This window comes from Pristis pectinata, chromosome 6 (genome assembly GCF_009764475.1).
Source record: "Pristis pectinata isolate sPriPec2 chromosome 6, sPriPec2.1.pri, whole genome shotgun sequence".
NCBI lineage: Eukaryota > Metazoa > Chordata > Chondrichthyes > Rhinopristiformes > Pristidae > Pristis > Pristis pectinata.
In genome coordinates, this window is record NC_067410.1 from 36,386,351 (window position 1) to 36,412,730 (window position 26,380).

Consider the following 26,380-nt stretch of genomic DNA (forward strand, 5'->3'; position numbering starts at 1 on the left):
GGTAAACATTGAGGACTTCTTTCCCTCAGCAGTTATGTCACTAACAGGGGTTTGGATGGGAGCACAGACCTATTTTGTTTGGACTAGAGGGGAACTAAGAGAAAAAAAATTATGACACTCAGTAAGTGGTTTGACTCTGAAACTTACTTCCTGGACGGATGGTGGAAGTGAATCTTACTTCATTTAAATATCTGGATAAGCAATTGAAGAGCCATACCAACATGGCTAGGAAATGGGATTAATCCAAAGACCATTTTTGCCCAGCAAGGACATGCTAGACCAAATGATCTATCATATGCTCCTTAAAAGCTCCAACTGAGTATTTGGTCACATATCCTCATATTTTACTTTTGATATTCTTCTTTGATTACTCTCTTCTGAGTGGGGTGCTATGATGTACTGACAGCTCACCTGTCAACTTGACAAACAAAAAGAGACAAAACAAAGTCAGTCACCAATGCTGGAGGGTGGTATGGGAGAAATTGGTTTGATGGTAGAAAGCTGAGCGTGATGGTGGAAGGTTGTTTCTCAGACTGGAGGCCCATGACTAGAGGTGTGCCTCAGGGTCGGTGCTGGGCCCATTGTTGTTTGTCATCTATATCAACAATTTGGATAAGAATCTACAAGGCATGGCATTGTAGAACAGGGAGTACAAGTACATGATTCACTGAAAGTGGAGTCGCAGGTAGACAGGGTGGTGAAGGTGGCTTTTGGCACGCTTGCCTCATAAGTCACAGCATTGAGTATAAAATTTGGGAGGCCAGTTTGCAGTTGTACATAGGCGTTGGTGAGGCTGCACTTGGAGTATTCTGTTCAGTTTTGGTTGCCCTACTGCAGGAAAGATGTTATTAAACTGGAAAGATTGCAGAAAAGATTTACAAGGATGCTGCCAGGGCTTGAGGGACTGAGTTACAGAGTGAGGTTGGACAGGCTAGGTCTTTATTCCTTAGGAAACTGAGAGGTGATCTTATATGGGTATATAAAATCACGAGGGGTATAGATAGAGTGAATGCACTCAGTTTTTTTTTCCTAGGGTTGGGGAATCAAGAACATATAAAGGCACAGGTTTAAAGTGAGAGGGGAAAAATTTAATAGCAACTTGAGGGGGCAAACGTTTTTTTGTACAAAGGGTGGTATCTATGTGGAATGAGCTGCTGGAGGGAGTGGTTGAGGCAGGTATGGCACAAACTTTTAAAAGACAGTTAGTACAGGTACATGGATTGGAAAGGTTTAAAGGTTACGGCCAAACACTGGCAAATGGGACTAGCTTGGATGGGACATCTCGGTCAGCATGGATCAATTGGGCCTGTTAGGGATTATTCTGGAGTTATGAAATTTGGATAGCAGATGTTAATTAAAATGAGAACCAGTCTTCAGGAAATAAAACCTGTTCACAATTTAACTTTAACTGATACTTTAAGGCTATTGTAACGAATCATTGGGTGTGCAGCATTCTGATTCTGTCCCACTGAAACTACGCAGGAGAAGACAACAGATGAATGTTCATGTTAATTGGTTGTCATTGAAAACTTTGGAATGAGATCGGGGAGGCATTAAGTGGCCATCTCCTGTATTAGCACATTATTGAAGGCATATCCCTGCCACAACAATGTACAGTTCAGGACTGGTCTGTTTAGTTACTCAATATTCTGGATAGTTGTATGTTCAGGGAGCCATTCCTCAACACTGTAACAAAAGGGGTACATTTTGGGTGTCTGGAGTGTATGCTTCGAAGTTTTCAGACCAGCCAGCAATATGAATATTCAAAGGGGTTCTGCTAGTTGGGATGTGTTACTATTGTAAATATGTAATTCTGCAAATTTACCGAACTATATTCAAAATGTTAAAGTTAAGTAGGTGATTATAGCCATTGAAACTGTAATCGTTTATTGTTATCTTTGTGTTTAAACAGTATAAAACATTGTGTCAGGAGAGTGAGATTCTCTTAGACTCTCTCTCCAGAGGTCTGCTGCGTGAATAAAGACTTCCATATCCCCCAGTTGCAGCTTCCATGTGGTTCAGTTTAGTCAGTCACAACAGGTCCGAAGGGCCTGTTTCCGTGCTGTATAATTCTATGAATCTAAAAACACTATGCTTCAGCAGCAAGCTCCCCATGGTTACTTGCCAGATACAGGTTGGATTTACCCCTTTCCCAGCCATTTCCCCTCTGGTGGCTGTCAGTAGTAACTGCACTGGTTTTTGTTTTTTCCTTTCATTAAAACCATTTAATGTTCTTTAGGTCTCATTAATACAAATTTAAAGTTTTCATGAATTTCAGACATTAAGAATCTTTTAAAGTATGCTGCATATGCCTTTTCTTCTATGACAAAAAATTCAAAAGCTTCAAATCTTACATTCAGTGTCGTCTTCCCAATATTGTTTCCAAGGCTTCAAAAGAAATGAGGTCTTCACTATGTTATTTCTAAAGCTTTGAGAATGATAATGCTGTTTCCTCTAATTGACCAGCTTCTCCAGACAGAATGATTGTGGACAGGTTTTGACATCACAACCACTCAACATGGAGAAGACAGGTCAGTTTTCTGAATGCTAAATCTTCTGTTCTGAGCTATAATTAATCTTGTCACTATATCACAGCGTTGACTTCTTGAATTAACTGTAGACTGGCTTCAGTGGATGATCTTGACGCACCAGATGCTCCAACCAGCAAAACCTTTGAGCATTGTCGTCTGCAGAGACTGTAGTTTACTCAATGCTCCTACTGTTGGTGATCCATGGGTCATAATTGATGCCAAGAACTTTCTGAGACATCAAAGGCACATGTATTGAATTGCCACTCCAACTTGGTGTAAGTGACCTAAATTTGCAGCCAGAGAGATAGACAACTTTGTCTTCTCAGTTTAACAGCTTATTGTTCCAGACACAAGGTAAACTTGCCATAACGATCAGGCCTTGCAGATTCCTGTTCAAGTTCTCTATCACAGCTAGGCGAGTTGGCAATTGAGCTGAGACAGTAGTTGTCCAGAGCTTTGTTATGGATGGAAGTTTTGTTAGTATTAAAAGCTCTTCTTAGTCGGGCACTTGAGTTGTAGCTCTCTCCAATCAACAGTCATGGCCTCTCTTACTCACTCATGTAGCAAGGCATTACTTACAAGCAAATACATTTTCATTGTAAAACAAGTTACAAGCTCAGTGTTTATTCCTGAAAACAATCAGTGTTCAGCAATGGTCTTGAGTTTGGGAAGGGTTGGGTTGAGCAAATGACTCAAGTTCAGAAAACCATTACTTAATGTGTGAGCATCATTCAACCAAAGAGACTTCCAATACTCCAGTTTCTGAATTTCAAGTACACAAGGTACATGGGCCAATCAGCTTGCTCCAAGCTCTTGGTAACTCATAGGGGCAGTGCAATGCAATCCACAGAACTCAGCTATTTTACTGAGTATTTTTGGTGTCCACAACTTGGATTTGAACTTCATACAGTCTGACCAGTTACTCCTGTGCTTTTTTTATATACAAATAAAGGGAACTTGGGGCACCTTTTTTTTTCTTTCAGTAATTACGACAACGGGAGGCCTCTGTTTTACTCCTAAGCAATGATATATTACAGATATAATGCATACAAGGTCAAAAATCAAGCAACAGATTGCTTGAGTAAGCAGTTGTGATATGGAGCATGAACAAGGCATCTGCTAAAATCTAGAAGTGCAACTACACGTATGTATAATAGAGGAGAGCACAAGTGAACCTGCTACAGTCAAACAGTCTGCCAGCATCACTAACCTTGCTCACACATGCAGAACAAGCACTTGGGTATGGTTAACCAGAAAAGCTGGCAGTCTTGGGCATGCAATCCTAAGAGAGAAAGTACAATACACTGGGGGGGAGGGAATTCCTGGCAGTTCAGGGGCCAATGAACATACATTTAAATATGCAACTTACTAAATTCAAAAGCTAAGCCAAAAGCAACAGAACAGTTGCAATTGCCTCTCATTGCTCTGTGCAATCCTCCCACAACAGCCTTGTACAGTTCATAACTAAAGCATTATCAATCTTCAATGTGTCTCTCTCCTGGTTCCTATCCAACAGTTAAAGAGGCATTTGCCATCTGTCACTCCAGCTGATCAATGACCTGTAGCAAGTTAGTATTCATTTATGGCCTTGTAGCCACTATTACAGAAAAGATAAGCATTGAAGACTAACATTTATTTGGCTGACGTGTGTAACAGAGAGCTCTTAGATTGCATGATTTTCCCAAATCAATATACAAGGCAACATAAAAGGCATTAAAAGTCAATTCACTTACTTCAAGCCAACAAAGTGTTCCGCTCAGTTTCCAGATGTTCCATGAGGATTCAGTCTGAAAAAGACAATAGTTAAGAAACAAAATCTTTCTTTTCAACTTTTTTATTAATTTTCAAATTAGTACAAAAATAATAACATTAGTAATTATACACATGGTGCAAAGAGATCAGGATAACAATCATAATAGTTAATATATATAATCACAAGGAGTAAAAAGAAACAAAATCGTTCACTTAAAACAATCATCAATGAGGATTAAGCTGTGAAGTTAAACTGATTGGATAGTAACTTGCATAGAATGCAGATGTTTGTGAGGTGGGATGGGTTTGGGAGGGAAGCTGCTGGAAGGAGTAAATGAACAAACAGTACACCCTCTTTTGAGTATATGAATGAAATCTCTGGTTATTAAAGTACAGTAAAACTCTAATTATATAGTACAATCATGGTTCATAAATCCTGATAGTTCAGCACTTAGCTCATTCATTAGTCTGGACTACGAGCTGGAGATGCAGTCTGTAGGGTGGGTGTGTGGCTGGAAATGGAATCAGGGTCGGGAACACAGAGGGTCAAGAACTTGGGTAGGTTTTGTAAGGGTGTTAACAGAAATAACATCTTACAGTCCAGAAAATCTACGAGTCCACCTCCACCAAAGTCCCAAGAGTGCCAGTTTATCCAGTTTTACCATAGCATTCTTCTCTGTCTTGTGAAATACAATAACCATAGACTCAAGCATATTTATGCTTCGTACAAACTCTCAATCACACAACACATGAAATCACTTTAATCTGGTAAATGTAATAATTGATACCAATGTAATTATGCGTGTCACTTGGAGTTTGGGATTACAAGACATTGGTGTAGAATGGGATTATTTGCAGATTTGATACACTGAAACACACTCAAGTCATTCAAGACAAGGAACAAGTTTACAAAAAGTACTAAAAGCCTGCAAAGAATGTGAATAGCAGTTAGTTGATAAATTAATTGGTTGATGTTGACTTTACAATGCCCAATTTTGGCTGCAGGTATGAAAGATCAGAAGAAGATCACATCCCAACAGTGACATACGTCACCATAATGAGCTCAAACTTCCTTTTCCTTTTTTCATTTTAAAGAAGTCAACTATTTGAATGAGCAGGTTGACTTACATTTGTTTCCCCTTCAGTACTGCGGACTTCATAAGCATATGCAAGGAGTATGTCAACCAGACTGGTGAAGGCAATTTGACAAGAGCTTTTATCAGCAGGTAATTTCTGTTGGTGAATTTTCGCAGCTGCTCCTTTTCATCCTCAGAAAATTTGACTGAAAGCAAAAAATTATGTTTTATTCAGAACAAAGAGTTTTGGAAGATATTGTTTGAAACAACTTTTAAAAACAAGCTTATGTTCAGTTACACTACAGCAGCAATTGCTTTATTGCAGTTAGACTTTATGGAGTTGCTGGATGAATGTCATCACTTTCAAATTCCACAGTTATTTTCCTCACAATAACCAAATCAACCAATTATCTGGAGAATATTGACCGAAGGTACAGATGGTGAAAATATTCACAACCATTACACAAAAGGATTATCAAATAAAGAAGTTTTGTTTCCCTCAAAAAGGGGTACTGATGACGTGAAATGCACAATAAAGGCTAAAGGAAACAAGCTCCGTTGGCATTTCAAAAAACAGTTGCATACATTTTAGTAGATCTTAATTTGCGAGGTTCTTATCATGGGGAAAAGGTGAGGGGGTGGTACTAAATTGTACATCTGATTCAAATATCTGGCACAGGCGCTGCAGACTGAATAGCCTCCTTCTGTTCTATAAAATTCGTAGGTCATTGAAGCCCAAGACCACACACCCTTGAACTGTGATGTTGGTTCATATAATGGTTGTTTCAGGGCTGCATTAAACCCCTCAGGTGTCCTTTAAATCATTCCCCCCCTCACCTTAAACCTATGCCCTCTGGTTTTAGACTCCCCTACCCTGGGAAAAACACTGTGACCATCCACCTTATCTATGCCCCTCATAATTTTATAGACGTCTATAAGGTCACCGCTCAGCCTCTTATGCTCTGGGGAAGAAAGCCCCAACATATCCAATCTTTTCTTATACTCAAGCCCTCCAGTCCCAATAACATCCTTGTGAATCTTTTCTATACCCCTTCGGATGTAATGACATCTGTAATGAATCACTAGCTAGGTGACCAGAACTGCACAGAATATACTCCAAGTGTGGTCTTACCAACATCTTGTACAGTTGTAACATGACATCCCAAACTCTTGTATTCAATGCCCTGAACGATGAAGGCAAGAATGCAAAACACCTTTTTCACCAACCTGTCTACCTGTGTCACCACTTTCTAGGAAACAACGTTCTTGTATCCTTGGGTCTCTCTGTTCTACAACACTCTCCAGGCCCTTGCCGTTTACTGTGCAAGTCCTGCACTGATTTGACATAACAAAGTGTCCACATTGCACTTGTCCGAGGTAAATTCAATCCGTCATTCCTTGGGCCCACTTTCCCAGTTGATCTAGATCCCATTGTAATATTAGAATTTTTCTTCACTGTCCACGACAACCACCAATTTTGGTGTCATCCACAATGTTATTGCTCATGCCAACTGCATTCTCATCCAAATCATTAATATAGATGAGAAACAAACAGGAGACCTAGCACAGATCTCTGCAGCACACCACTGGTTACAGGCGTCCTGTCTGAAAAACACCTCTCTATTACCACCCTCTGACTCCTAACACCAAGCCAATTTTTGTATCCAATTGTCTAGCTCACCTTGGATCCCGTGTGATCTAACCTTCCGGACCAGCCTACAATGTGGAACCTTGACAAAGGCCTTGCTAAAGTCCACGTAGACAAGAACTACCGCCCTGCCCTCATCAATCCTCTTGGTCACCTCTTCAAAAACTCAATCAAATTCGTGAAACCCGACTTCCCATGCACAAAGCCATGCTGACTCTCCTTCATCAGACCTTGTCTTTCCAAATGCAGGTAGGTCCTGTTCCTCAGAATCCCCTCCAGTAACTTTCCCACCACTGATGTTAGGCTCACTGGCCTGTAGTTCCATGGCTTGTCCTTGCAGCCCTTCTTAAATTTCTTCATGTTCTTTTGACTCCAAATAGTAATTTTGACTATACATACCTCAGCTGTCTATGCTGGAAATCAATTAAAAAGGATTACAGGTAACAAGTATAATGGGATGTTTCAACAGTATTTAATATTTACTTCATTTTGAAGTGTTTACCATTCAATGGACTTCCATCATAGATGCTCACCTCTGTATGCATGCCTACCTGGGGCACTCTTTCCCAGCACAGAGAGACACACAGAGGGACAGAGATAGAGACAGAGACAGAAGGAAAGAGACACAGAAAGAGAAATTGAAGGAAAAAAAATTGAAGGAAAAAAAAAGGATGAGACGTCTTGGATGTTGTTTTTGCTTTGTTCTTTCTTGGTCTTTATAATCTCTATTATAAAATCTCTATTTGTACTGGCTTTTATTGCCTACCCTATAAAATTATTTCACATTTATTTTCATATTTTCATTTAATTCCTGATACACTTATTATTCTCCCTGTCCGACAATATACTCTATTTGAACCATTACCAAGTTGTGATTCAGTATTAGTTATCTACTGCTCGATTTGGCAAATTTTATTTCCATCTGGAGTAGTTTCTTTTCATACACTAGCTTTTTTGAAACCAGGACCTTTGCCTTCTTCTTATCCTTTATCTTCTCATGAAATTCATTTTATTGCAGTAACAATGACCATAAATGATTTAGTCTGTCAGCTTACTTTGTTACTTTGAAACCAGGTCAAGAAGTGTTTCTTTGTTTGTAGAGTATTACTGACCGACAGTATAATCCTGGATACTGATTTCTCATCCACTGACATTATTCTCATCTCAATAATTTAGGAATATTAAAAGGCTAATCACCCTTTATACTACTACTGACACATATTTGAAATTTCACAAGTGATGAGCAAAGCCATTTGACCCAATTTTGTTTCATCCAGTCAAAAGCAAATTAAGATTCCTGTCACAGCATTGTCCAATCACCACTTAACAAATTCCATAACTTTCCCCTTTTGCTATTCATTTTGGGAGTCTGTTCCATGAGTTCATCACTGCATATGTGCAGAGAAATTTCTTGATAACCATCCTGAAATTTATGTACATTTGTTAACAAGGGCCTGGTCCAGCACTCTAATTTGAAGATGATTCCGGATTATTCTTTTAATGAAATGAAGGAGTTGCAAGCTCCATCAACACCTTCTCTCCCTATGCTCACACACCTCAGTTCCTTCATGTCCCAAATGGCTTTCAATCTTACTTGGAATATACTTAACCACTGAGCACTGACAGTTCGAGGACAGAGAATTCCAAAGTTTCAGAACCTTGAGTGAACATATTTCTCTGCAGCACAGTCCCAAATTATCGAACCTTTTTCTGGGCCTCCAAGCCAAAGAGCTGCACTCTGCAGCTGAAGTAAATTCAGTCAAATCCACTTTTGAACATTTCACAATATTCCACAGATCCTGCATGCTGCCAATGGTGTGAAAAAGGCAAAATTTTCCAGTCTTTGCAATTTGACACAAACAGACAAAAGAACACCAAACCTTTATACTTCGATCCTATGTTATTCCATGATATGGAGTTACTCTCCACTCTGTGCTAAACTCAATTTCTTGGGTTTAATGATAACAAGCAATTTTTTTGACTGAGAACTTGATGCTGCAGAAGAGCCTGGTTATTACTGCCACCATAAATCATGCAGTGTATAAGTGACTCTGGTGCAAGCCTCGTTAGTTCAAAATCATTTGCAGAGAGTTCAACCACTCAGAGTAAAGTTATTGAAGGGGTTAAGCACTCCATAATTTATTTCAGTAGAGATTGTGTGCTTAAATCACATAAAATTCCATAACTTCAAGTCCCAATCTCTCAGAAAGCCTGGTTTAACAGTTAAGGACTAATTACCCACAGATGTGATGCAATTATCATCCAGACTTGCAGGCATAATCTGTGCAGGCTGACCTGAAGAATGTAAATAGTAAACAGCTTTGTCAGGAGAGGACCTTTGTTTCTGCAAGGTGCAACTCTTCCATTGTTACAGTTACACTGTGAACCTCAGGGCAGTCCAGGCATTGTGGATATGGTGGCTCTCGCTGGTGGAGGCCATGATGTTGACTGTGAAGCACTGTTGAGAAAGGCTATCTTTGTGGGGTCCCTGAGGCCCTCAACATAAATTTTCTTGCCGCTGTGTTTCTATCGTTGTGCCATTGCTTGCGGCTGATGGAGTTAACGCAACGTGGACACTACGACAGCCACCAAAAGTCAAAGCATCTGATTTGCTGGGGCTGTGAAAGCACCTGTGAAGAGACTCTTGGTTTCTCAACCAGAAAACACCAGAGCTAGTTTGATAAATTTGACCAGTGGATCCACGAGCGAATTAACTACAAGTGTGGGTCATGCTTGGATTGCAAACTCCATCACTCGTCAAAAAGAAACAGCTCTGTAGGCACCCGAAGACTGAGATCCAAGAAAACCTGTCAACTGAAGACAAATGGTGGATACAAAGGTGATCCCAAGTCGTAAAGCACGGGAAAAAGGCCCTTTGGCCCATATTCGTAACTCACTGATAACATAACACACGCAGATTCTTCAGTGCTGCCAAGGCCATCCGAGGCCTAAGAACTCAAGAGTCCTCTCCGCTGAGAGCCAAGAACATAGAAGACCTTATTGAGGAGAGAGAGGGTAGTTAGCACCTTAGTGTAAACGTCTTTAACTCCATTCCACAGGAAACTCACCACCTCCCCAGACTGACAACTTGTCATTCAAGCCTAACATCAACTGAAAAACAAGTTGGCAGCACAACTTCCAAGACTTAGCAGAGAGAAACTCCAAGCACAAATTCACAACCACACCTGGGAAGAAGAGGCCATGACAGGGGACCTAAAAGACACCATAATCGCAACCATCTTTAAGAAATAAAACAATCTGATTGTGGTCTTCTTTCTGCCTACCACAGGGCAAGTCATCACAAGGGTCTTCCTCAACCACCGCCTCTCAAAGAGTTGCTGCCAAATTGCAGTAGAATTCTGTCCACGAACGGGCACAACAGAGGGAGCAGCTTCTAAATCACTGCACATGGTCTTTTCTGACTTTAATAAAAAAGCCTTCAACACTGTCAATTGAGGACAACTCAAACTTGGCTGCACTCAGATATTTGCCTCCATGCTGCATCCTACATCATGTCTTGCAAGCTATGACTGGCTGGGGATCTACAACAGAAATACAGAATGGCTTACACTTATACATCAACCTTCATGACCCTTTCAGGATTCGCAATTCAGCCAGTGAGGTATACTTGAGGTCACTGCTTTAATGGAGGGAAAGCAGCAGCTGGCTCCCACAAGCGGCAATGTGGGAATAAATAATCTCCAAAAAGAGTGCTGATGGGAGATAAACTTTGGCCGTGACACTGGTGATAGTTCCCCTGTTCTTAAACATAGTGCCATGCTTCTCTCTTGTCAGATTGAAAGAGGAGCTTTAGTTTAACATTCCATCCAAACTCAAGTGCGTGCTTTCTATATCTAAACCACCAGCTTCCATTATCCATCACCTCTGTTCCTTCTGACCTACCAAGGATTTAGTTAAGCAAACACATTGATTTTAAAACTAACATTACTTTTCAAAGCTCTCCACAGTTTCATCGAGAACTCTTGCTTCAGGTACCCTCTCAGCTTGCATCACTCCAATTACAGGTCCCGTGCCTTCAGCCATCTAAACTCTGGAACTCTTTCTTTGAACTGCTCTTTTCTCTTGACATTATGTAATAAAACTTTAAGGTACTTCACAGGACAGAAGCTGATGCTGAGCCATGTATGGAGAGATTAGAATATGAAAGTTGAAGAGATAGTTTTAAAAAGCATCTTAAGGGAGGAAAGAAAAGCACAGAGGCATGAAGGTTTGAGGAATTCCAGAGCTTCGGACCTTTGTGGCTGAATGCTTAACACAGGAGTGCCAGTATTTTAGAGGATATTAGGGCTGGAGGAGATTACAAAAGGTAGGGAGGGTTATTGACAGATAAACATCTGAGAACTTGAAAATTAAAGTGTGCCTTAACCATAGCCAGTGGGTGCTAACAACACCTGGGCGACGGGCGAACAGGGTGGTGCACATTTGGGAAATGGGTGGCAGAGTTTATGGCTCAGATTTATGGAGGGTTGAATGAGGGAAGCAGGCCAGAAATGCAAATGCAATAAAAATTTAGGAGGTAGCAAAGAGGTGGACCATAATTTCAGCAGCCAAGAGATCACTAAAATGATCCAGAAAGTAGATGTGCAGCTCAGCATCTTTCCAACACTGTTCAGTTCTGGTTGGAGTACAACAGCAGCTTCCATAAGCAGAGCTCTGACATCCTCAGAAACAGACTTTGCTCACTGTCTATTGCATGAAAAAAATGGAACAGCATGCTAGAAATGATGACCGTCTAAAGCTCTGGGCAACTGAGTGGGTTGGACTTTCTGGGCATTGAAGAGGTTGTATTTCCCTTTGCCTGCACCCCAGGATAAGACATTAAAATTGGGGAAGCAGACACCCTTGGTGTCAACCTACATTTTTCTTTGGAAGGAAGTGTTAAAGCAAGATGGTGGCTGCCCGTTTAGATAGCTTTCAAAGATCCCACAAACCTTCAGAAAAGCAGGGTTTCTGCGTTTTTAAACAATTGGTTAGTTGACATGTGTGTGACTTTACTCTGCGCAAATGCATTGTCTCATTTGTGTGAAGGATGCCTGATGATTGAAAAGGATTGTATTTGTTTAAGGAACTAAAAAATTACCATTACTCATGTGCTTCGCCACAAGCATGATCAAAACATTGGCAGCTGCTTCATACATGTGGATCATTTCAAAAAATTAAGCCAGAAAATTACATGATAAGTTAATCTTAACTTGAAAAGTTTTAGTGCATGTTGAGACAAAGCTTAGCTTTTCTTGGCTTTTTTGTAAATCTACATCAACTTTCATGTCATAATATACACAAGTTTACAAATAAGCAAGTGCCGTTCTGGCACACGTCTACTGCATGCCCATCAAGACATGAACAGAGCCACTTTTCTAATTAATCTTCTTCTTAGGCCTCCTCTTGGGATTGGCAATGACTTGTTTCCACTCCAGTTTTGAGAGTTCTGAGGTGGGAACTGCTTCCATCAATCACAGACTCAATGTTCATCTGTTATTCTGCAACCTTATCCCAAATCAACTAACTCAGTACGGATTGGGAAGCAACTGTAGGGATCTTTTAATCAATCATCTCACTGCACTCATGAAGCTCCTTGTGGTGTTTTACTGGGTTAAAAGGCACCATATAAATTCAAGTTGTGCTGCTGCAAATCTCCACCTCGCTCTCCCAAGGGCCATCTTCCATAGAACCAAGAACTACAGCATTAGAAAGCCAGTTGGAGGGGTGGTGCTGCATTAACAAAAAGCCATTGATGAACACCAGCAATGAAGCCAACCCTGCCAAGAAGAACTCACTCTGTATTTGAGAATTACCTGTGAAAAATAACATGCTGACATTCTCCAGCTGGTTTATGTGTTTCTGGTTTATGAGCTCATAAGTTTGAAGACTGCAGCTGGAAACGGGAACATGAAGAAGTTGGATTTATCAAATTTACATTACAACCCCCACCCCCGAACCTAAAAACTAACAAAAGCAGCCCGAGATCATGGCGGACATATAACAAATAACATATAACAAAATTCCTGAGCTGCTAATATCAAGCAAGGCCAATCTAACTTCAGTTCTGCGCCAAGATTGTAAGAATCACTTAACATAGTGTACAGAATCATCATGCTAGGGAATAGAACAGTTGCAGTCAGTGACACATTCTTCATCAACTCAGACAAAAATGTTTTGATTGGGAACAGCTTCAGATTCAACACTGCAATTAAATAACACATTAATACTGACTGTCTAGACTTGCACATGACAAACAGCCCCTCGAATGAGACACTGAAAAGCTGCTAGTATGAGCTACTTCAGGAAGATTCTAATCCATTTGTCTCCCAAAAATAAATGTATTTATAATAAGTAAAGTGCAATTTTCTGCAAATGACTACATCAGCAGAAACTACAAAATTTCTGCATGCAAATGACGATGAAATGCAACCATTACCAAACTGACATGACTGTAGGAGTACAAGTTCCTAGAAAGTCAATTTATTTTCCTTCAGAATTAAAAATAATTTTAAAAAGCAAAATGAATCACATATCTGAAGTCAATGAGAGCAAATGTAAAACACTTTCTGTTCTCCATTGATATTATCTGCATCATTGAAGGAAAAGAAATATATTTTGCAAATATCTTAGATTAAATATTGTTTCTTTAATTCAAGATAATGGAAACAAACGTGCAGTTTGAAAACTACCCATAGAACAATACAGCACAATACAGGCCCTTCGGCCCACCACGTTGTGCCGCCCTTCAGACCACACCTATGACTATCTAAACCCCTTCCTCCCACATATCCCTCTGACTTAAATTCCTCCATATGCTTATCTAACAATCTCTTGAACAAAACATGATCACTTCTGCCAGCAAACTGGGTCTCAATCACTGATGAAAATACTGGATTATAACTTGCACCAAGTCCCATTCACCGATCAATCTACTTTGACTCCCAATCTGTTACAGCCACAATTTAAAATTCTCATCCTTGTTTTCAAGTATGAAGGATGAAACAAAATCTGAACTACTGATCTTTTGCATTGTGCAAATGCAATTAAAAAAATACTTTGCCTTTAAATGCATTCACTGCAGGAGATCTTAATGTTAACATTTGGTCTGGAAATCAAATAAAATAGTAGTGCTTACCACTATTACAAAATTAATCACCTTAGTTCAATACTGCATATAATAAGCAATATTTGTAACTTCCATTATTTGATTTGTACATACAATCCCTTTATAAACATGCAAAAGACTTGGTCAATAGAATTGATTTCTCATAATTATTTTACTATGGATTTTGGAATGATGCTTTAAACACAGCAACATTAGATTGGTTAGTAACTTCTACATTAATCCTTGGTTTATGTTTCATGACACAACTCAAAAAATATTTAGTCTATTTACTGCGATAAAATTGAGGGTACATTTAAAATATCACAATATTGTTCTTCTGCTATCTTCACTGGCAACTACTGAGATAATCTTGGAAAGAAAGACTAAAATTGGATAAACACTTCAGCACTACACATGTAGCAGATTGCTTGTTTTAGAACCATCTGATTTGTCATGATGCAAGTCAGTTCATAATATAGGTTACAGATGAGGGCTTCAATTACACTAAGTAGCTTTCCCAGAAGGCGTAATTAATTACAATTTGGCATGCCAGGGTCTGGAAAATGAATGATTTAATTTAGATTAATATAATTTTGGAATTTCAATGCACTTGATTAAGTACTCCAAAAAATAATTCTGAGTTACATTTATAAGTAACATGTTAAGACACATAAAGTATAAATTTAAATTCTTTGATCTCTGTTGCTATATTACCTGGCCAGAATTTCAACTGGATCAGGTGTGGCATTAGCTAACAAGAAGTGGTTAAATTTTAGTGATCAGTTTGTCTGCTGGATAACATTAGACACCGTCAACCACTCACCACACTGTCCTCTTGACTCTGCTGAATCATCTTGTTCATTCTGGGTTTCCTTCGCATCTTCCTTTGCCCTCCGAGTGGTTCGCCACCAAGGTTGATACTTCAGCAAATGCTGAATGGCATCATCTTCAAACAGGTCAGCACTGAAAGTGGAAGGGGAGTCGAAGGATCTGAGTTGCATTCTGTTTCAAAAATCTCAAGTGTGTTGAAGAGTTAAAGTTAGCAGGTGTTACTATAACATCGTTTTAGGGTTGAGTATTAAGATGGCAAATTCCTTAGGATAAACATATTTTTGAAAAACCGCTCAAAAATCTCATTAATATGGTAAATAGGAAATCTTAGACAGTTCAAATACTTAAACATTAGGACCACTCAAAAGATTAGAATAAGCTGTTATATTATTGAGAAATGGTCAGTTTCCAACGACGTACACTATACAAATGACATAGCTTTTTCCCTGCCATTTTCTTTCACACCACAAGCAAGCTCCTCCTCATGGGTCAGAGGTGAAGCTCTGTCATACTGAGCTGAAGACTTCAACATACTTCCTATCTGGCCCCACAGCTATGTACAGACCATCCCCAAGTAATAAACGGCTTCTGTTTTCACAGAAGTCCATAAGTCGATTTTGTCTGTAAATTGTAAAATATACAAAAATCACTCAACATGATAACCGTAGTTCCCCATTATTGTAAAGAATGGCATCAAAAGCACATAACTGATAAGAAAGAACAAGTAGAGAGCGTGAAGCAGGGGTGGGGGGGAGAGAGAGAGAGACAGAGAGAGAGAGAGAGAAAGAGGCGGGGGAGAGAGAGAGAGAGAGGCGGGGGAGAGAGAGAGAGAGAGGCGGGGGAGAGAGAGAGAGAGGCGGGGAGAGAGAGAGAGAGGCGGGGGAGGAGGAGAGAGAGAGGTGGGGGAGGAGGAGAGAGAGGTGGGGGAGGAGGAGAGAGAGGTGGGGAGGAGGAGAGAGAGAGGTGGGGGGAAGAGGAGGAGAGAGAGAGGCGGGGGAAGAGGAGGAGAGAGGGAGGCGGGGGAAGAGGAGGAGAGAGAGAGGCGGGGGAAGAGGAGGAGAGAGAGAGGCGGGGGAAGAGGAGGAGAGAGAGAGGCGGGGGGAGGAGGAGAGAGAGAGGCGGGGAGGAGGAGAGAGAGAGAGAGGCGGGGGAAGAGGAGGAGAGAGAGAGGCAGGGAGGAGGAGAGAGAGAGGCGGGGAGGAGGAGAGAGAGAGGCGAGGAGAGAGAGAGAGGCGGGGGAGGAGGAGAGAGAGAGGCGGGGGAGGAGGAGAGAGAGAGGCGGGGGAAGAGGAGGAGAGAGAGAGGCGGGGGGAAGAGGAGGAGAGAGAGAGGCGGGGAAAGAGGAGGAGAGAGAGAGGCGGGGGGAAGAGGGGGAGAGAGTGAGGCGGGGGAAGAGGAGGAGAGAGAGAGGCGGGGGGAGGAGGAGAGAGAGAGGCGGGGGAGGAGGAGAGAGAGAGAGAGGCGGGGGAAGAGGAGGAGAGAGAGAGGCGGGGGAAGAGGAGGAGAGAGAGAGGCGGGGAGGAGGAGAGAGAGAGGTGGGGGAGGAGGAGAGAGAGAGGCGGGGGGAAGAGGAGGAGAGAGAGAGGCGGGGGAAGAGGAGGAGAGAGCGAGGCGGGGGAAGAGGAGGAGAGAGAGAGGCGGGGGAAGAGGAGGAGAGAGAGAGGCGGGGAGGAGGAGAGAGAGAGGTGGGGGAGGAGGAGAGAGAGAGGCGGGGGGAAGAGGAGAGAGAGAGGCGGGGAAGAGGAGGAGAGAGAGAGGCGGGGGAAGAGGAGGAAAGAGAGAGGCGGGGGGAGGAAGGAGAGAGAGAGGCGGGGGGAGGAGGAGAGAGAGAGGCGGGGGGAGGAGGAGAGAGAGAGGCGGGGAGGAGAGAGAGAGGCGGGGGGAGGAGGAGAGAGAGGCAGGGGGGAGGAGGAGAGAGAGGCAGGGGGGAGGAGGAGAGAGAGGCAGGGGGGAGGAGGAGAGAGAGGCAGGGGGAGGAGGAGAGAGAGGCAGGGGGGAGGAGGAGAGAGAGGCAGGGGGGAGGAGGAGAGAGAGGCGGGGGGAGGAGGAGAGAGGCAGGGGGGAGGAGGAGAGAGAGGCAGGGGGGAGGAGGAGAGAGAGGCAGGGGGGAGGAGGAGAGAGAGGCAGGGGGGAGGAGTGAGAGAGAGGCGGGGGGAGGAGGAGAGAGAGGCGGGGGGGAGGAGGAGAGAGAGGCGGGGGAGGAGGAGAGAGAGGCGGGGGGAGGAGGAGAGAGAGAGGCAGGGGGAGGAGGAGAGAGAGAGGCAGGGGGAGGAGGAGAGAGAGGCCGGGGGGAGGAGGAGAGAGAGGGAGGGGGGAGGAGGAGAGAGAGAGGCGGGGGAGGAGAGAGAGAGGCGGGGGGAGGAGGAGAGAGAGGCAGGGGGGTAGGAGGAGAGAGAGGCAGGGGGGAGGAGGAGAGAGAGGCAGGGGGGAGGAGGAGAGAGAGGCAGGGGGGAGGAGGAGAGAGAGGCAGGGGGAGGAGGAGAGAGAGGCGGGGGGAGGAGGAGAGAGAGGCAGGGGGGAGGAGGAGAGAGAGGCAGGGGGGAGGAGGAGAGAGAGGCGGGGGGAGGAGGAGAGAGAGGGGGGGGAGGAGGAGAGAGAGGCGGGGGGAGGAGGAGAGAGAGGCGGGGGGAGGAGGAGAGAGAGAGGCAGGGGGAGGAGGAGAGAGAGAGAGGCAGGGGGAGGAGGAGAGAGAGAGGCAGGGAGGAGGAGAGGAGGAGGAGAGAGAGTGGGGGAGGAGGAGAGAGAGGCAGGGGGGAGGAGGAGAGAGAGGCAGGGGGGAGGAGGAGAGAGAGAGGGGGGGGGAGGGAGAGAGAGAGGCGGGGGGAGGAGGAGAGAGAGAGGCGGGGGGGAGGAGGAGAGAGAGAGGCGGGGGGGAGGAGGAGAGAGAGAGGCAGGGGGGAGACATTCATGTATAAAGCACCTTTCAGATCGAAAAAGATTAAGGCAAAGAGAAAAGGAAGGATAAGAGAAACACAATGATGAAAAGTAAAATGAATGTGATTAAGACAGCAAAGAGAAAAAGGTCGGTTCTACAAATCACTAAATCATCATTGGTGCCAATATCCTGACAATAAAGATTAAGTCAATAGCTTGAGGTTCATCTTGTTCACTTACAGATAATGGTCAGAATCAAACTTGGCCTCTTCAGCAGCCAACCGCTTTTGTCGACGTTCCAGTGGAGTTGTGCTATCTGGTTCTTTCAGGTCAATCACATCACTAAGCTCATGCTGGTGAAGCAAACAAAACAACCATGACTAAATGGTAGCCTGAGCAGGCAGACATTCTCTTTATTATTCCACACTGCAAGAGCAGTTGCTAAAATTAAATCTTTAAATTGCCAGAACCGTGAATCCACATTAGGAACAATCCTACAGAGCAGCTAGTAAGACATTAAGAAGTTTCTGTCCTGAATACAAACTTTTTGCAGACTGATTTCAAGAGATTCCCCCATGCTTTTGAAATAAACAAGTACTTTTACCACAGGAGTCATTCTTAGCATTATAATTTGCAAATATTAGCTGATGAGACTGAGAACAGTGCTACAATCATGAAGGCTCATCTGAGTAGCACGAGACCTTCATTACACTTGTCCTTCAGAAAAAGTACATTAGACCTACTTTTCAATAATTCAAAGTCCATCACCAGGAGTATAATTGGTATTGGTTTATTATTAGTCACTTGTACCGAGGTACAGTGAAAAGCTTGTTTTACAAACCGATCGTACAGGTCAATTCATTACACAGTGCAGTTATATTGAGTTAGTAAAAGTGCATTGATGTAGTACAGGTAAAAAACAGTAACAGTACAAAGTGTCACAGCTACAGAGAAAGTACAGTGCAATAAAGTGCAAGGTCACAACAAGGCTAGATCGTGAGGTCATAGGTCCATCTCATGGTATAAGGGAATCGTTCAATAGTCTTATCACAGTGGGGTAGAAGCTGTCCTTAAGTCTGGTGGTATGTGCCCTCAGGCTCTGTATCTTCTACCCAATGGAAGAGAAGAGAAGAGGGAATGTCCTGGGTGGGTGGGGTCTTTGATTATGCTGGCTGCTATACCAAGACAACGAGAGGTAAAGACAGAGTCCAAGGAGGGGAGGCTGGTGTCCGTGATGTGCTGGGCTGTGTCCACAACTCTCTGCAGCTTCTGCGGTCCTGAGCGGAGCAGTTGCCGTACCAAGACATGATACATCAGATAGGATGCTTTCTATGGTGCTTCGGTAAAAGTTGGTGAGAGTCAAAGAGGACAAACCAAATTTCTTTAAGCCTCCTGAGGAAGTAGAGGTGCTGTGAGCTTTCTGGCTGTGGCATCTACTTGATTTGACCAGAACAGGCTGTTGGTGATGTTCACTCCTAGGAACTTGAAGCTCTCAACCCTCTCGACCTCAGCACCATTGATGTAGACAGGTGCATGTACACCGCCCCCTTTTCTGAAGTCAATGACCAGCTCTTTTGTTTTGTTGACATTGCGGGAAAGGTTGTTGTCATGACACCATTCCACTAAGCTCTCTAACTCCTTCCTTGTACTCCAACTCATCGCTGTTTGAGATAAATGGTGCTGTTCGTCTTTGTTTTGCTCATCAGGCTACATTGCTACATGTTCAAAGAAAAACATGCAAATGCTGACCATTCTAAAAATTGTCTTGCACAGGGAAGTTTAATTTTCTATATACAAGCATCTACACAAGCAACACCTCAAAAGTCGGTAACTTCAACAAGTAATCAACATCAACACTTCCAAACTTTTAAGTATTTTTTTCATTAGACACAAATAATTCTTGTATTACATTGGATATTTTGCTTTTGCACAGTCCAACACCTCGAAGAAGATAAGGAAAGTTTCCATTTTGAATTTCAGTTTTTCTGATGACTTTCTCTGGTGTTGGGAATACAGAACAATAGATTACTTTAACTGCGGTGATGGCTCAAAGCTGCTAAATTTTTGCAGAAAGCTGCACTCACTACATAATCTTCCATACTGAAGCATAGCTTTCTCTAAAGGTTTATGATAGAGCCAGGGATGATGTAACCAAAGTGTATGACAGATTTGTACTGTATGATAGTGTTACTACATATTGAGTACATCTTCAGAACAGATATAGCAGGTAATATCAAGAATATTAAATAAAATGCTGCACTGGGTCAATCAAATGGTTTATTTTTGCTCATGGAATTACAGGTCAGTAATGGGCACAAAACGTACCAGAAATAAAATATGATACACTCCTATGTTACAACGACTACATGTCAAAAGTACTCCCTGCCTGATATGTACTTTGGGGTATCCTGATGTTCTGAAAGGCACAAAAAAGCAATACATTTTCTTTCAAACCTGTAAGATTTACAAATGAACTATGAACATTACAATGTCTGCAATAAATCTACTCGTTTTCCAAGAAGTCATTCAAAATTTTTCACACAAATGCCTTTTACTAGTTGCTCAATTATTCCTGATATAATTCCCTTTAAGCCTACGACTAGCAAGGTATAACGGGCTTAGCCAAGGCTGCAAACAATCAAGTAGTTTTCTAACGTTCTGAATTGACACTTCCAACTGTGCAAGACTCTGCATTGCTCAAATGAAAATTAATATCTTACAGTGAAGATTAAAGCCTCACCTTTGAACCAAATCTTAAAAATATCCCTTAATAATTTACAAAATGACACAACAACATACAAATAAATGCACTGGATTCAACAAGTCCAGCGCCTGAATAGAAAGACATGTGGCTGCTCCCCATCACAAACCCTCAACTGAAGAATGTACTCAGGACTGACTGCCTCTCACACGCCAGTGCTTCGTCTGATCCAACCGCATGCAACTGCTTGTTTTTCTTTTCAGCGCGAGGTCATGTAGCCTGATGAGCTAAATAAAAATACACAGCATCGTTTTCAAAGATCACCATTGGTCTTCTGTGGTAAACAGTGTCGAGGATGATGACAGACAGGTTGGTGGAATGTGCAGGCAGAGAACAGATTAAATTTAATGTAAAATGACACATTCTGATACGAGGATGAGGAGTGGCAAGAAACTTTATTATTCTAAGAGGGGTGCAAGCAGATCCAACTGGGTATACATGTATATAGATCTTTAAAAATTGGAAGGTGGAGACTCAGAATGCCCGACTTATGTGCAGGCGTATATACGAACAAGCATTTGGGAGACTTGCGGGATGGAACTCAGTTTTGTGGCAACATCTGAATGGTTGAGTTAAACATCCTTTTATTTAAATACATTGCTGGGCAGCTGCATTTCCAACCTGCAAGCGTGGTAACCTGAAGAGGATCTCGATAGGGAATCCTGGGCCTCATGGAGGCAGGCATGTAGTACGAAAGCAACAAAATTATGATGAAGCTCTCAGAAACGCTGTGTCTGTTCTTGGTCACCGCACTACCAGAAGGATGAGCTCTAGATTGCAGTAGAGATATAGTAGAGCATTTTCCGACATGAGGAACTTCAGATGTGGGCAGGTTGGAGAGGGAGGGATTGTTCTTTTTGAAGCAAATGTTGAGAGATGAATGAATAGAAATGTTCAAAAGTCATCATGGTTCTGGATCAGTAGTGGCCAAAATGTTATGCTAGAGGGATATCTTCAGGTTGAAGAAAAAGAAATGCATGGCAAGATAAAATAGCCTCTGACAAATTTCGACAAATGAGGTGCAAAAACTGAATTATTTGTAATTTTCAAGTTACACTGTTGTTGATGTGCTACACTGCAATCCAGACCATCACCAATTATGCACATGTTCAAACTTGCAATTTGAAACTATTTTGACTGAACATAGTATCCAATGGTCATACATTAAAGCGCACTTTTAGAGGTAAACAGGAACTGAATACTGTAAATTTATACATTCTAATGAATGCTCCATTTCTGCAGTCCAAACCAAAAGATGCCTTGGCCCATAGTTGGGCTCCCTTGCTCTGGGCAGAGTGAATAAAGAAATTTTGTTTCATAACAGCCACAGGTGACATATCAAAAAAAATCTGTTCACAGAACAGATCATCATTACCAGGAATATACTTCACAAAAGAGTAGTTGGAAGCAGATGTAAACAGTTTTTTTAAAAAAAAGTTGAGGGGAAAGAGCAGGAAAATGACCAGAACTGGTTTGCTCTTACAGGAGCAAGCATCATTTCAATGGGAAGAATGGCTTCCTTCTGTAGTGCACTGATTCAATGATGATGGAATTCACAGTTACATAATTCATTATAAATACCTCCCTAACCTCTTGCTCCGCTCCAATTACTGGTTCCTTTCTAATTTCTTCTCACCATGGTCCATAAATGTACTATCACCACCCAGCACTCCCCAGACCCACCCATTAGAATCCAATGGTCATACATTAAAGCACACTGTAAGTAGTAAACAGGAACAACAAGTAATATTGTAAGTTTATACATTCTCATGAATGCTCCATTTCTGCGGTCCAAACCAAAGTTGCCTTGGCCCATTAAATGTTTTAACCAACTACCATCCAAAACATCCATATCAAAGTTACCACCATGTTTCTGGATTTTTTTTTAAATGTACAAACATCCACTGAAAAGATCACAAAAAGAATTTTATTTAATTGAAACCTTTAATTCAAAAATGTAAAGCTTAGTTGTTATTCATCAGTCAGGCAATAAACATACATGAAATAACATAGGCAGTCAAGTTTATGGAAATAATCACTGGCAGCAATTTAAATAGAACCAATAATTATTTCAGTTTAATTGTCTGGAATGGCCATTTTAAGAAGCACCCCACACAAAAGTGGCAAGTGAAAGAGAAAGCAGCAGCAGTCCTTCCTATGAACCTATCTACTGGGTAATCACCAATCAATGATGTTGAAAGCAGCATTCATGCAAGAAGGACAAAGGTTACACGTCACATCAGGCATGCCAGTTAGATCCAGGGACAGGGACTGGATCAGCACGGGAAAGAGCATTCATACAGGGGCCAGAACAAAAAGGTTGTTGTGTAGAGCCCAGCACTGACACAATTTTATCAATATCTGCAGCCAAGGAACTAAAAGATCCATGTTACTGTTTCTTCTCACTCACTGAGGAAGTGTTCATCAAGTTCCCCTTCATGTTCTGCTTTCCAGGACAGTATCCATAATGCAGCTTTGCCTTCTCTATATGTGCTAACACCACCCTAGTTCAGCCCTCCACTGCCACCTTGACACACAAGGCAGTTGCTGTATTGTTCACTTCTCATTTGTAGCTCTCCAATTTGGCCCAGTTTTCACCCATTTCCACAAGGGGAACCAGACAGAGTGCCTTCCTCAAACAAAATAAATCTCAACTCAGCAACACACACCGACTGAACAAGACTGAATATTTCCATTTCCAAAGTACCTTTGTGCTTCCCTCATCTCTCTCCAGAATTCTAGCTCATCCAAATCTGAGTGATGGCTTCCCATTCTGAACTGCCTCCCCAGCAATTTTTACCTTAACAATCTCTACTGGCCCCTTACTCACCAGCTCTTTACCAAAATTTCCAGCCTCAAAAATCTCTTCATAGCTTTGCTTCACTCAACTCTGCAGCCACTGGTAAAATGTCATGGCCCAATTCACACCATTTGCTCTGGTTTTCTTTCCTACAATTCAAAAATCTCTCCAAGCCTGCTTTACCTCCTCCATCTCTACCGTTAACTTCTGCTCATTGTCTTGTTATTGACACAAAAATTAAGCGATTTGTTGTTTTTAAACACTTTGCATACAGGCTCCACCTGGTGGTTATCTGTGTTGTCACAACCACAAAAGTTATTGCAATCATCATCACATTTAAAAAGTATGGATATAATGTACACCATGCATACATACACTCAAAGCAGAATTCAAGAGAAAATATGACTGAGTATTTTTGCTCATCTTTCTGCCTGAACAAGAGGAAAGGGAGGGGAAATGGGGCATGAACAAGCAGGCAAAAGATAGCAGAGCAGAGTCACAGTCATACAGCAGGGAAACAGGCCTCTCGGCCCAATTCGTCCATGCCGACCAAGATGCCCATCTAAGCTGGTGCCACTTGCATGCGTTTGGCCCGTATCAAAGTAAGTTAAATAACAAGAAATAGCCTTTGTTTTTACAATTTTGCACATTCCTTCAAATTATGGATTTCAGAACATTCTATCCTTCTTCTCCCTCTCTTCCTTCTCCAACTCTCTCCCTCTATTTCACTCTCTTCTGTTCCTCCTCTCTACCTTTGCATGGTTTCATGTGCAAACCCTTACATTAGCCTTTTAGTCAATTAATAAAACCAGCTTCAAAAGATGCTTTGATATTTAATTGGTATTTCATTTAAAAGTGATTAGCAATAGAAAGTATCACTCTGCACTTGGTGCTCATTTAGTAGCTAAATACTTTTTTTTCCTGAGTATTGCTGAATACCTGGACCAATGTGTGGTTGGTATACATTGTTCTGTATTATCAGTTTGGGACAACCTCTAAATATTCAAAATTAACTTGACTTGAATTGAAAAAAATTTAGTTTCTTCATTAAAATCAATTTGTAAAAAATTATTAATCAGAAAGATGCTGAAAAATACTGCACTTTCTACAAAAGCATTGATATATCCTGGATAATTAAATGTATAATATTTGCTAATCCATGCAAATTTTATTTATTATAAACACATATTATAGTTATATTTATATATTTCAATACCAGTTAAGAGACTTAGTATTAATGAAAATGTTTACAAATATATAAGCATTTAAATAATTTTATACTTTAATGTGCCTCCCTCGTTATTCTAATAACAATCCTGGAAGATTACATGAATGAAAGAAACCCTATTGCATAAAAAACACCTATGAAACAAGTGGTCCACTTCTTCTGAACACAATTTCATTAGACCAAAACCACAAACTTGTGCTGCAGGAAAGCTGTTGGGGCAATCATTGAATACAATGTTAACTAGCAAATGACATAATGTAGTGACATAACATTAAAAACTAACCTGCAGTCTTTGAAGACTCCTGATCTTAGATTTCCAAAACCGTAGGAATAGCTTGAGTTTAATACACTTCTTTCCAATTCCTCATAGGGTGTTTGCTCAATTTCCCAGTCAAATTCTTCATCTTCAATTTCAGCATAAGCAGGTTGTCCTGTGAAAAGGGCACAACTATTTCATCCAGATTACTCTTAAAAAAAAATTGCACAAAAGTTGAACAACAATTACAGCTTTATAAAGGGACCAGTTGCCTGTAATCTTCACGGACATAGGCACCAACAACAGTCCTGTCTCTTCCAGACTGGAATTGTAGATATGCTGCCCAAAACATTGCAGCTCTGAATTACGCTTGTCCTGTGTGGCAGCCGGACCATGAGTGACATAATGCAAACATGTGGGAGGGCCACAGCAAGCCCTACAAACAAATAGCTATGAGAAAATGCACACCAGTCTAAGTCACATCCAAGACTTAGATGGGTGTCAAATATTTCAAGTGCTTCAAATGTTTCTGAATATCCCTGACACTCAGAACTATTAGAAATCAATAAAACAATAAAAATTTAAAAACTTCAAACATTTAAAATCATTGGTAAAAAAATTAGTATCAATTAATACTGAGATTGAAAAAAATGTAAATTACCTAATAAAAACCTTGCGCCCCTCACAGCTATTCTTCTCCATTTAAATGTATCCCCACTCTTCCTGCCTCTGATGTAAAATGCCACGGGTTCAGTGGCAAATTTCCTCGTGTAATTACTGGGAAATTGTGGCAATTTTGCACTGAGCCACTGGACTACGAGGCATTCAACATCAGTGTGCAGACCCAAAAATCCCAGTGAGAAACCTCCAGCAGGTCTGTGTCACTTATGTGAAAATTCTAAATTTCCTGGCATCCATGGGAGAATGCCAGCAGTCCACCAACCACAGGCATTTTCCAGCAAATTCTGGGCCAATGGCAATTTAGCAACTACAAACAGTTCATGGTAGCTAAATATTTTTCAGCAGCTAAATATTTTCAATAACTAAGGTTACAGTTTTTTTATAAAGCAAAGCTCATATCAGCAAAAAAAACAGGAACATGTTTCAGCAATGGACCTAAAAGTACCTTTTATTTCCATTGCTGACTGCACCATTTCTGATTCTAATCGAGCTTCTGTCGCCAAAAGCCAATTTTTAAATTAAATAAAACTATTCAAATTCAATAAATTACACAGAACCCTTAAAGGCCAACCCCAAACCATTCACCATAGCACTTCTTGGGTCCATTACTACAGCTGATTTAATAGGAGAAAGGACAAACTGATTTAGACATGTCCCACAGCAGCTCACAAAAATGTCAGGAGAAGTAATCAACATCCCAAGCAAAGTCCATTTTCTCAGTGTCAGAATAGGTACTTCAAAACCCATCACTCTCAACCAGCTTGTATTGTTATTAAACTTCCAATCACTTTAGCTCAAATAGCTTTTATTGGGAAATAAAAGCAGAAGAAAGTA

General features: G+C 41.6%; 1 protein-coding gene across 1 annotated transcript in view; it reads right to left on the reverse strand.

Moving 5' to 3' along the window:
* Nucleotides 1-26,380, reverse strand: part of shq1 (SHQ1, H/ACA ribonucleoprotein assembly factor) — a 114,972-nt gene that overhangs the window by 62,582 nt on the left and 26,010 nt on the right. The window contains 7 exon segments of the mRNA XM_052018776.1: nt 4,265-4,318; nt 5,412-5,506; nt 5,509-5,565; nt 14,939-15,078; nt 18,061-18,173; nt 24,893-24,906; nt 24,909-25,040. Coding sequence (XP_051874736.1) covers nt 4,265-4,318; nt 5,412-5,506; nt 5,509-5,565; nt 14,939-15,078; nt 18,061-18,173; nt 24,893-24,906; nt 24,909-25,040 — 605 coding nt within the window.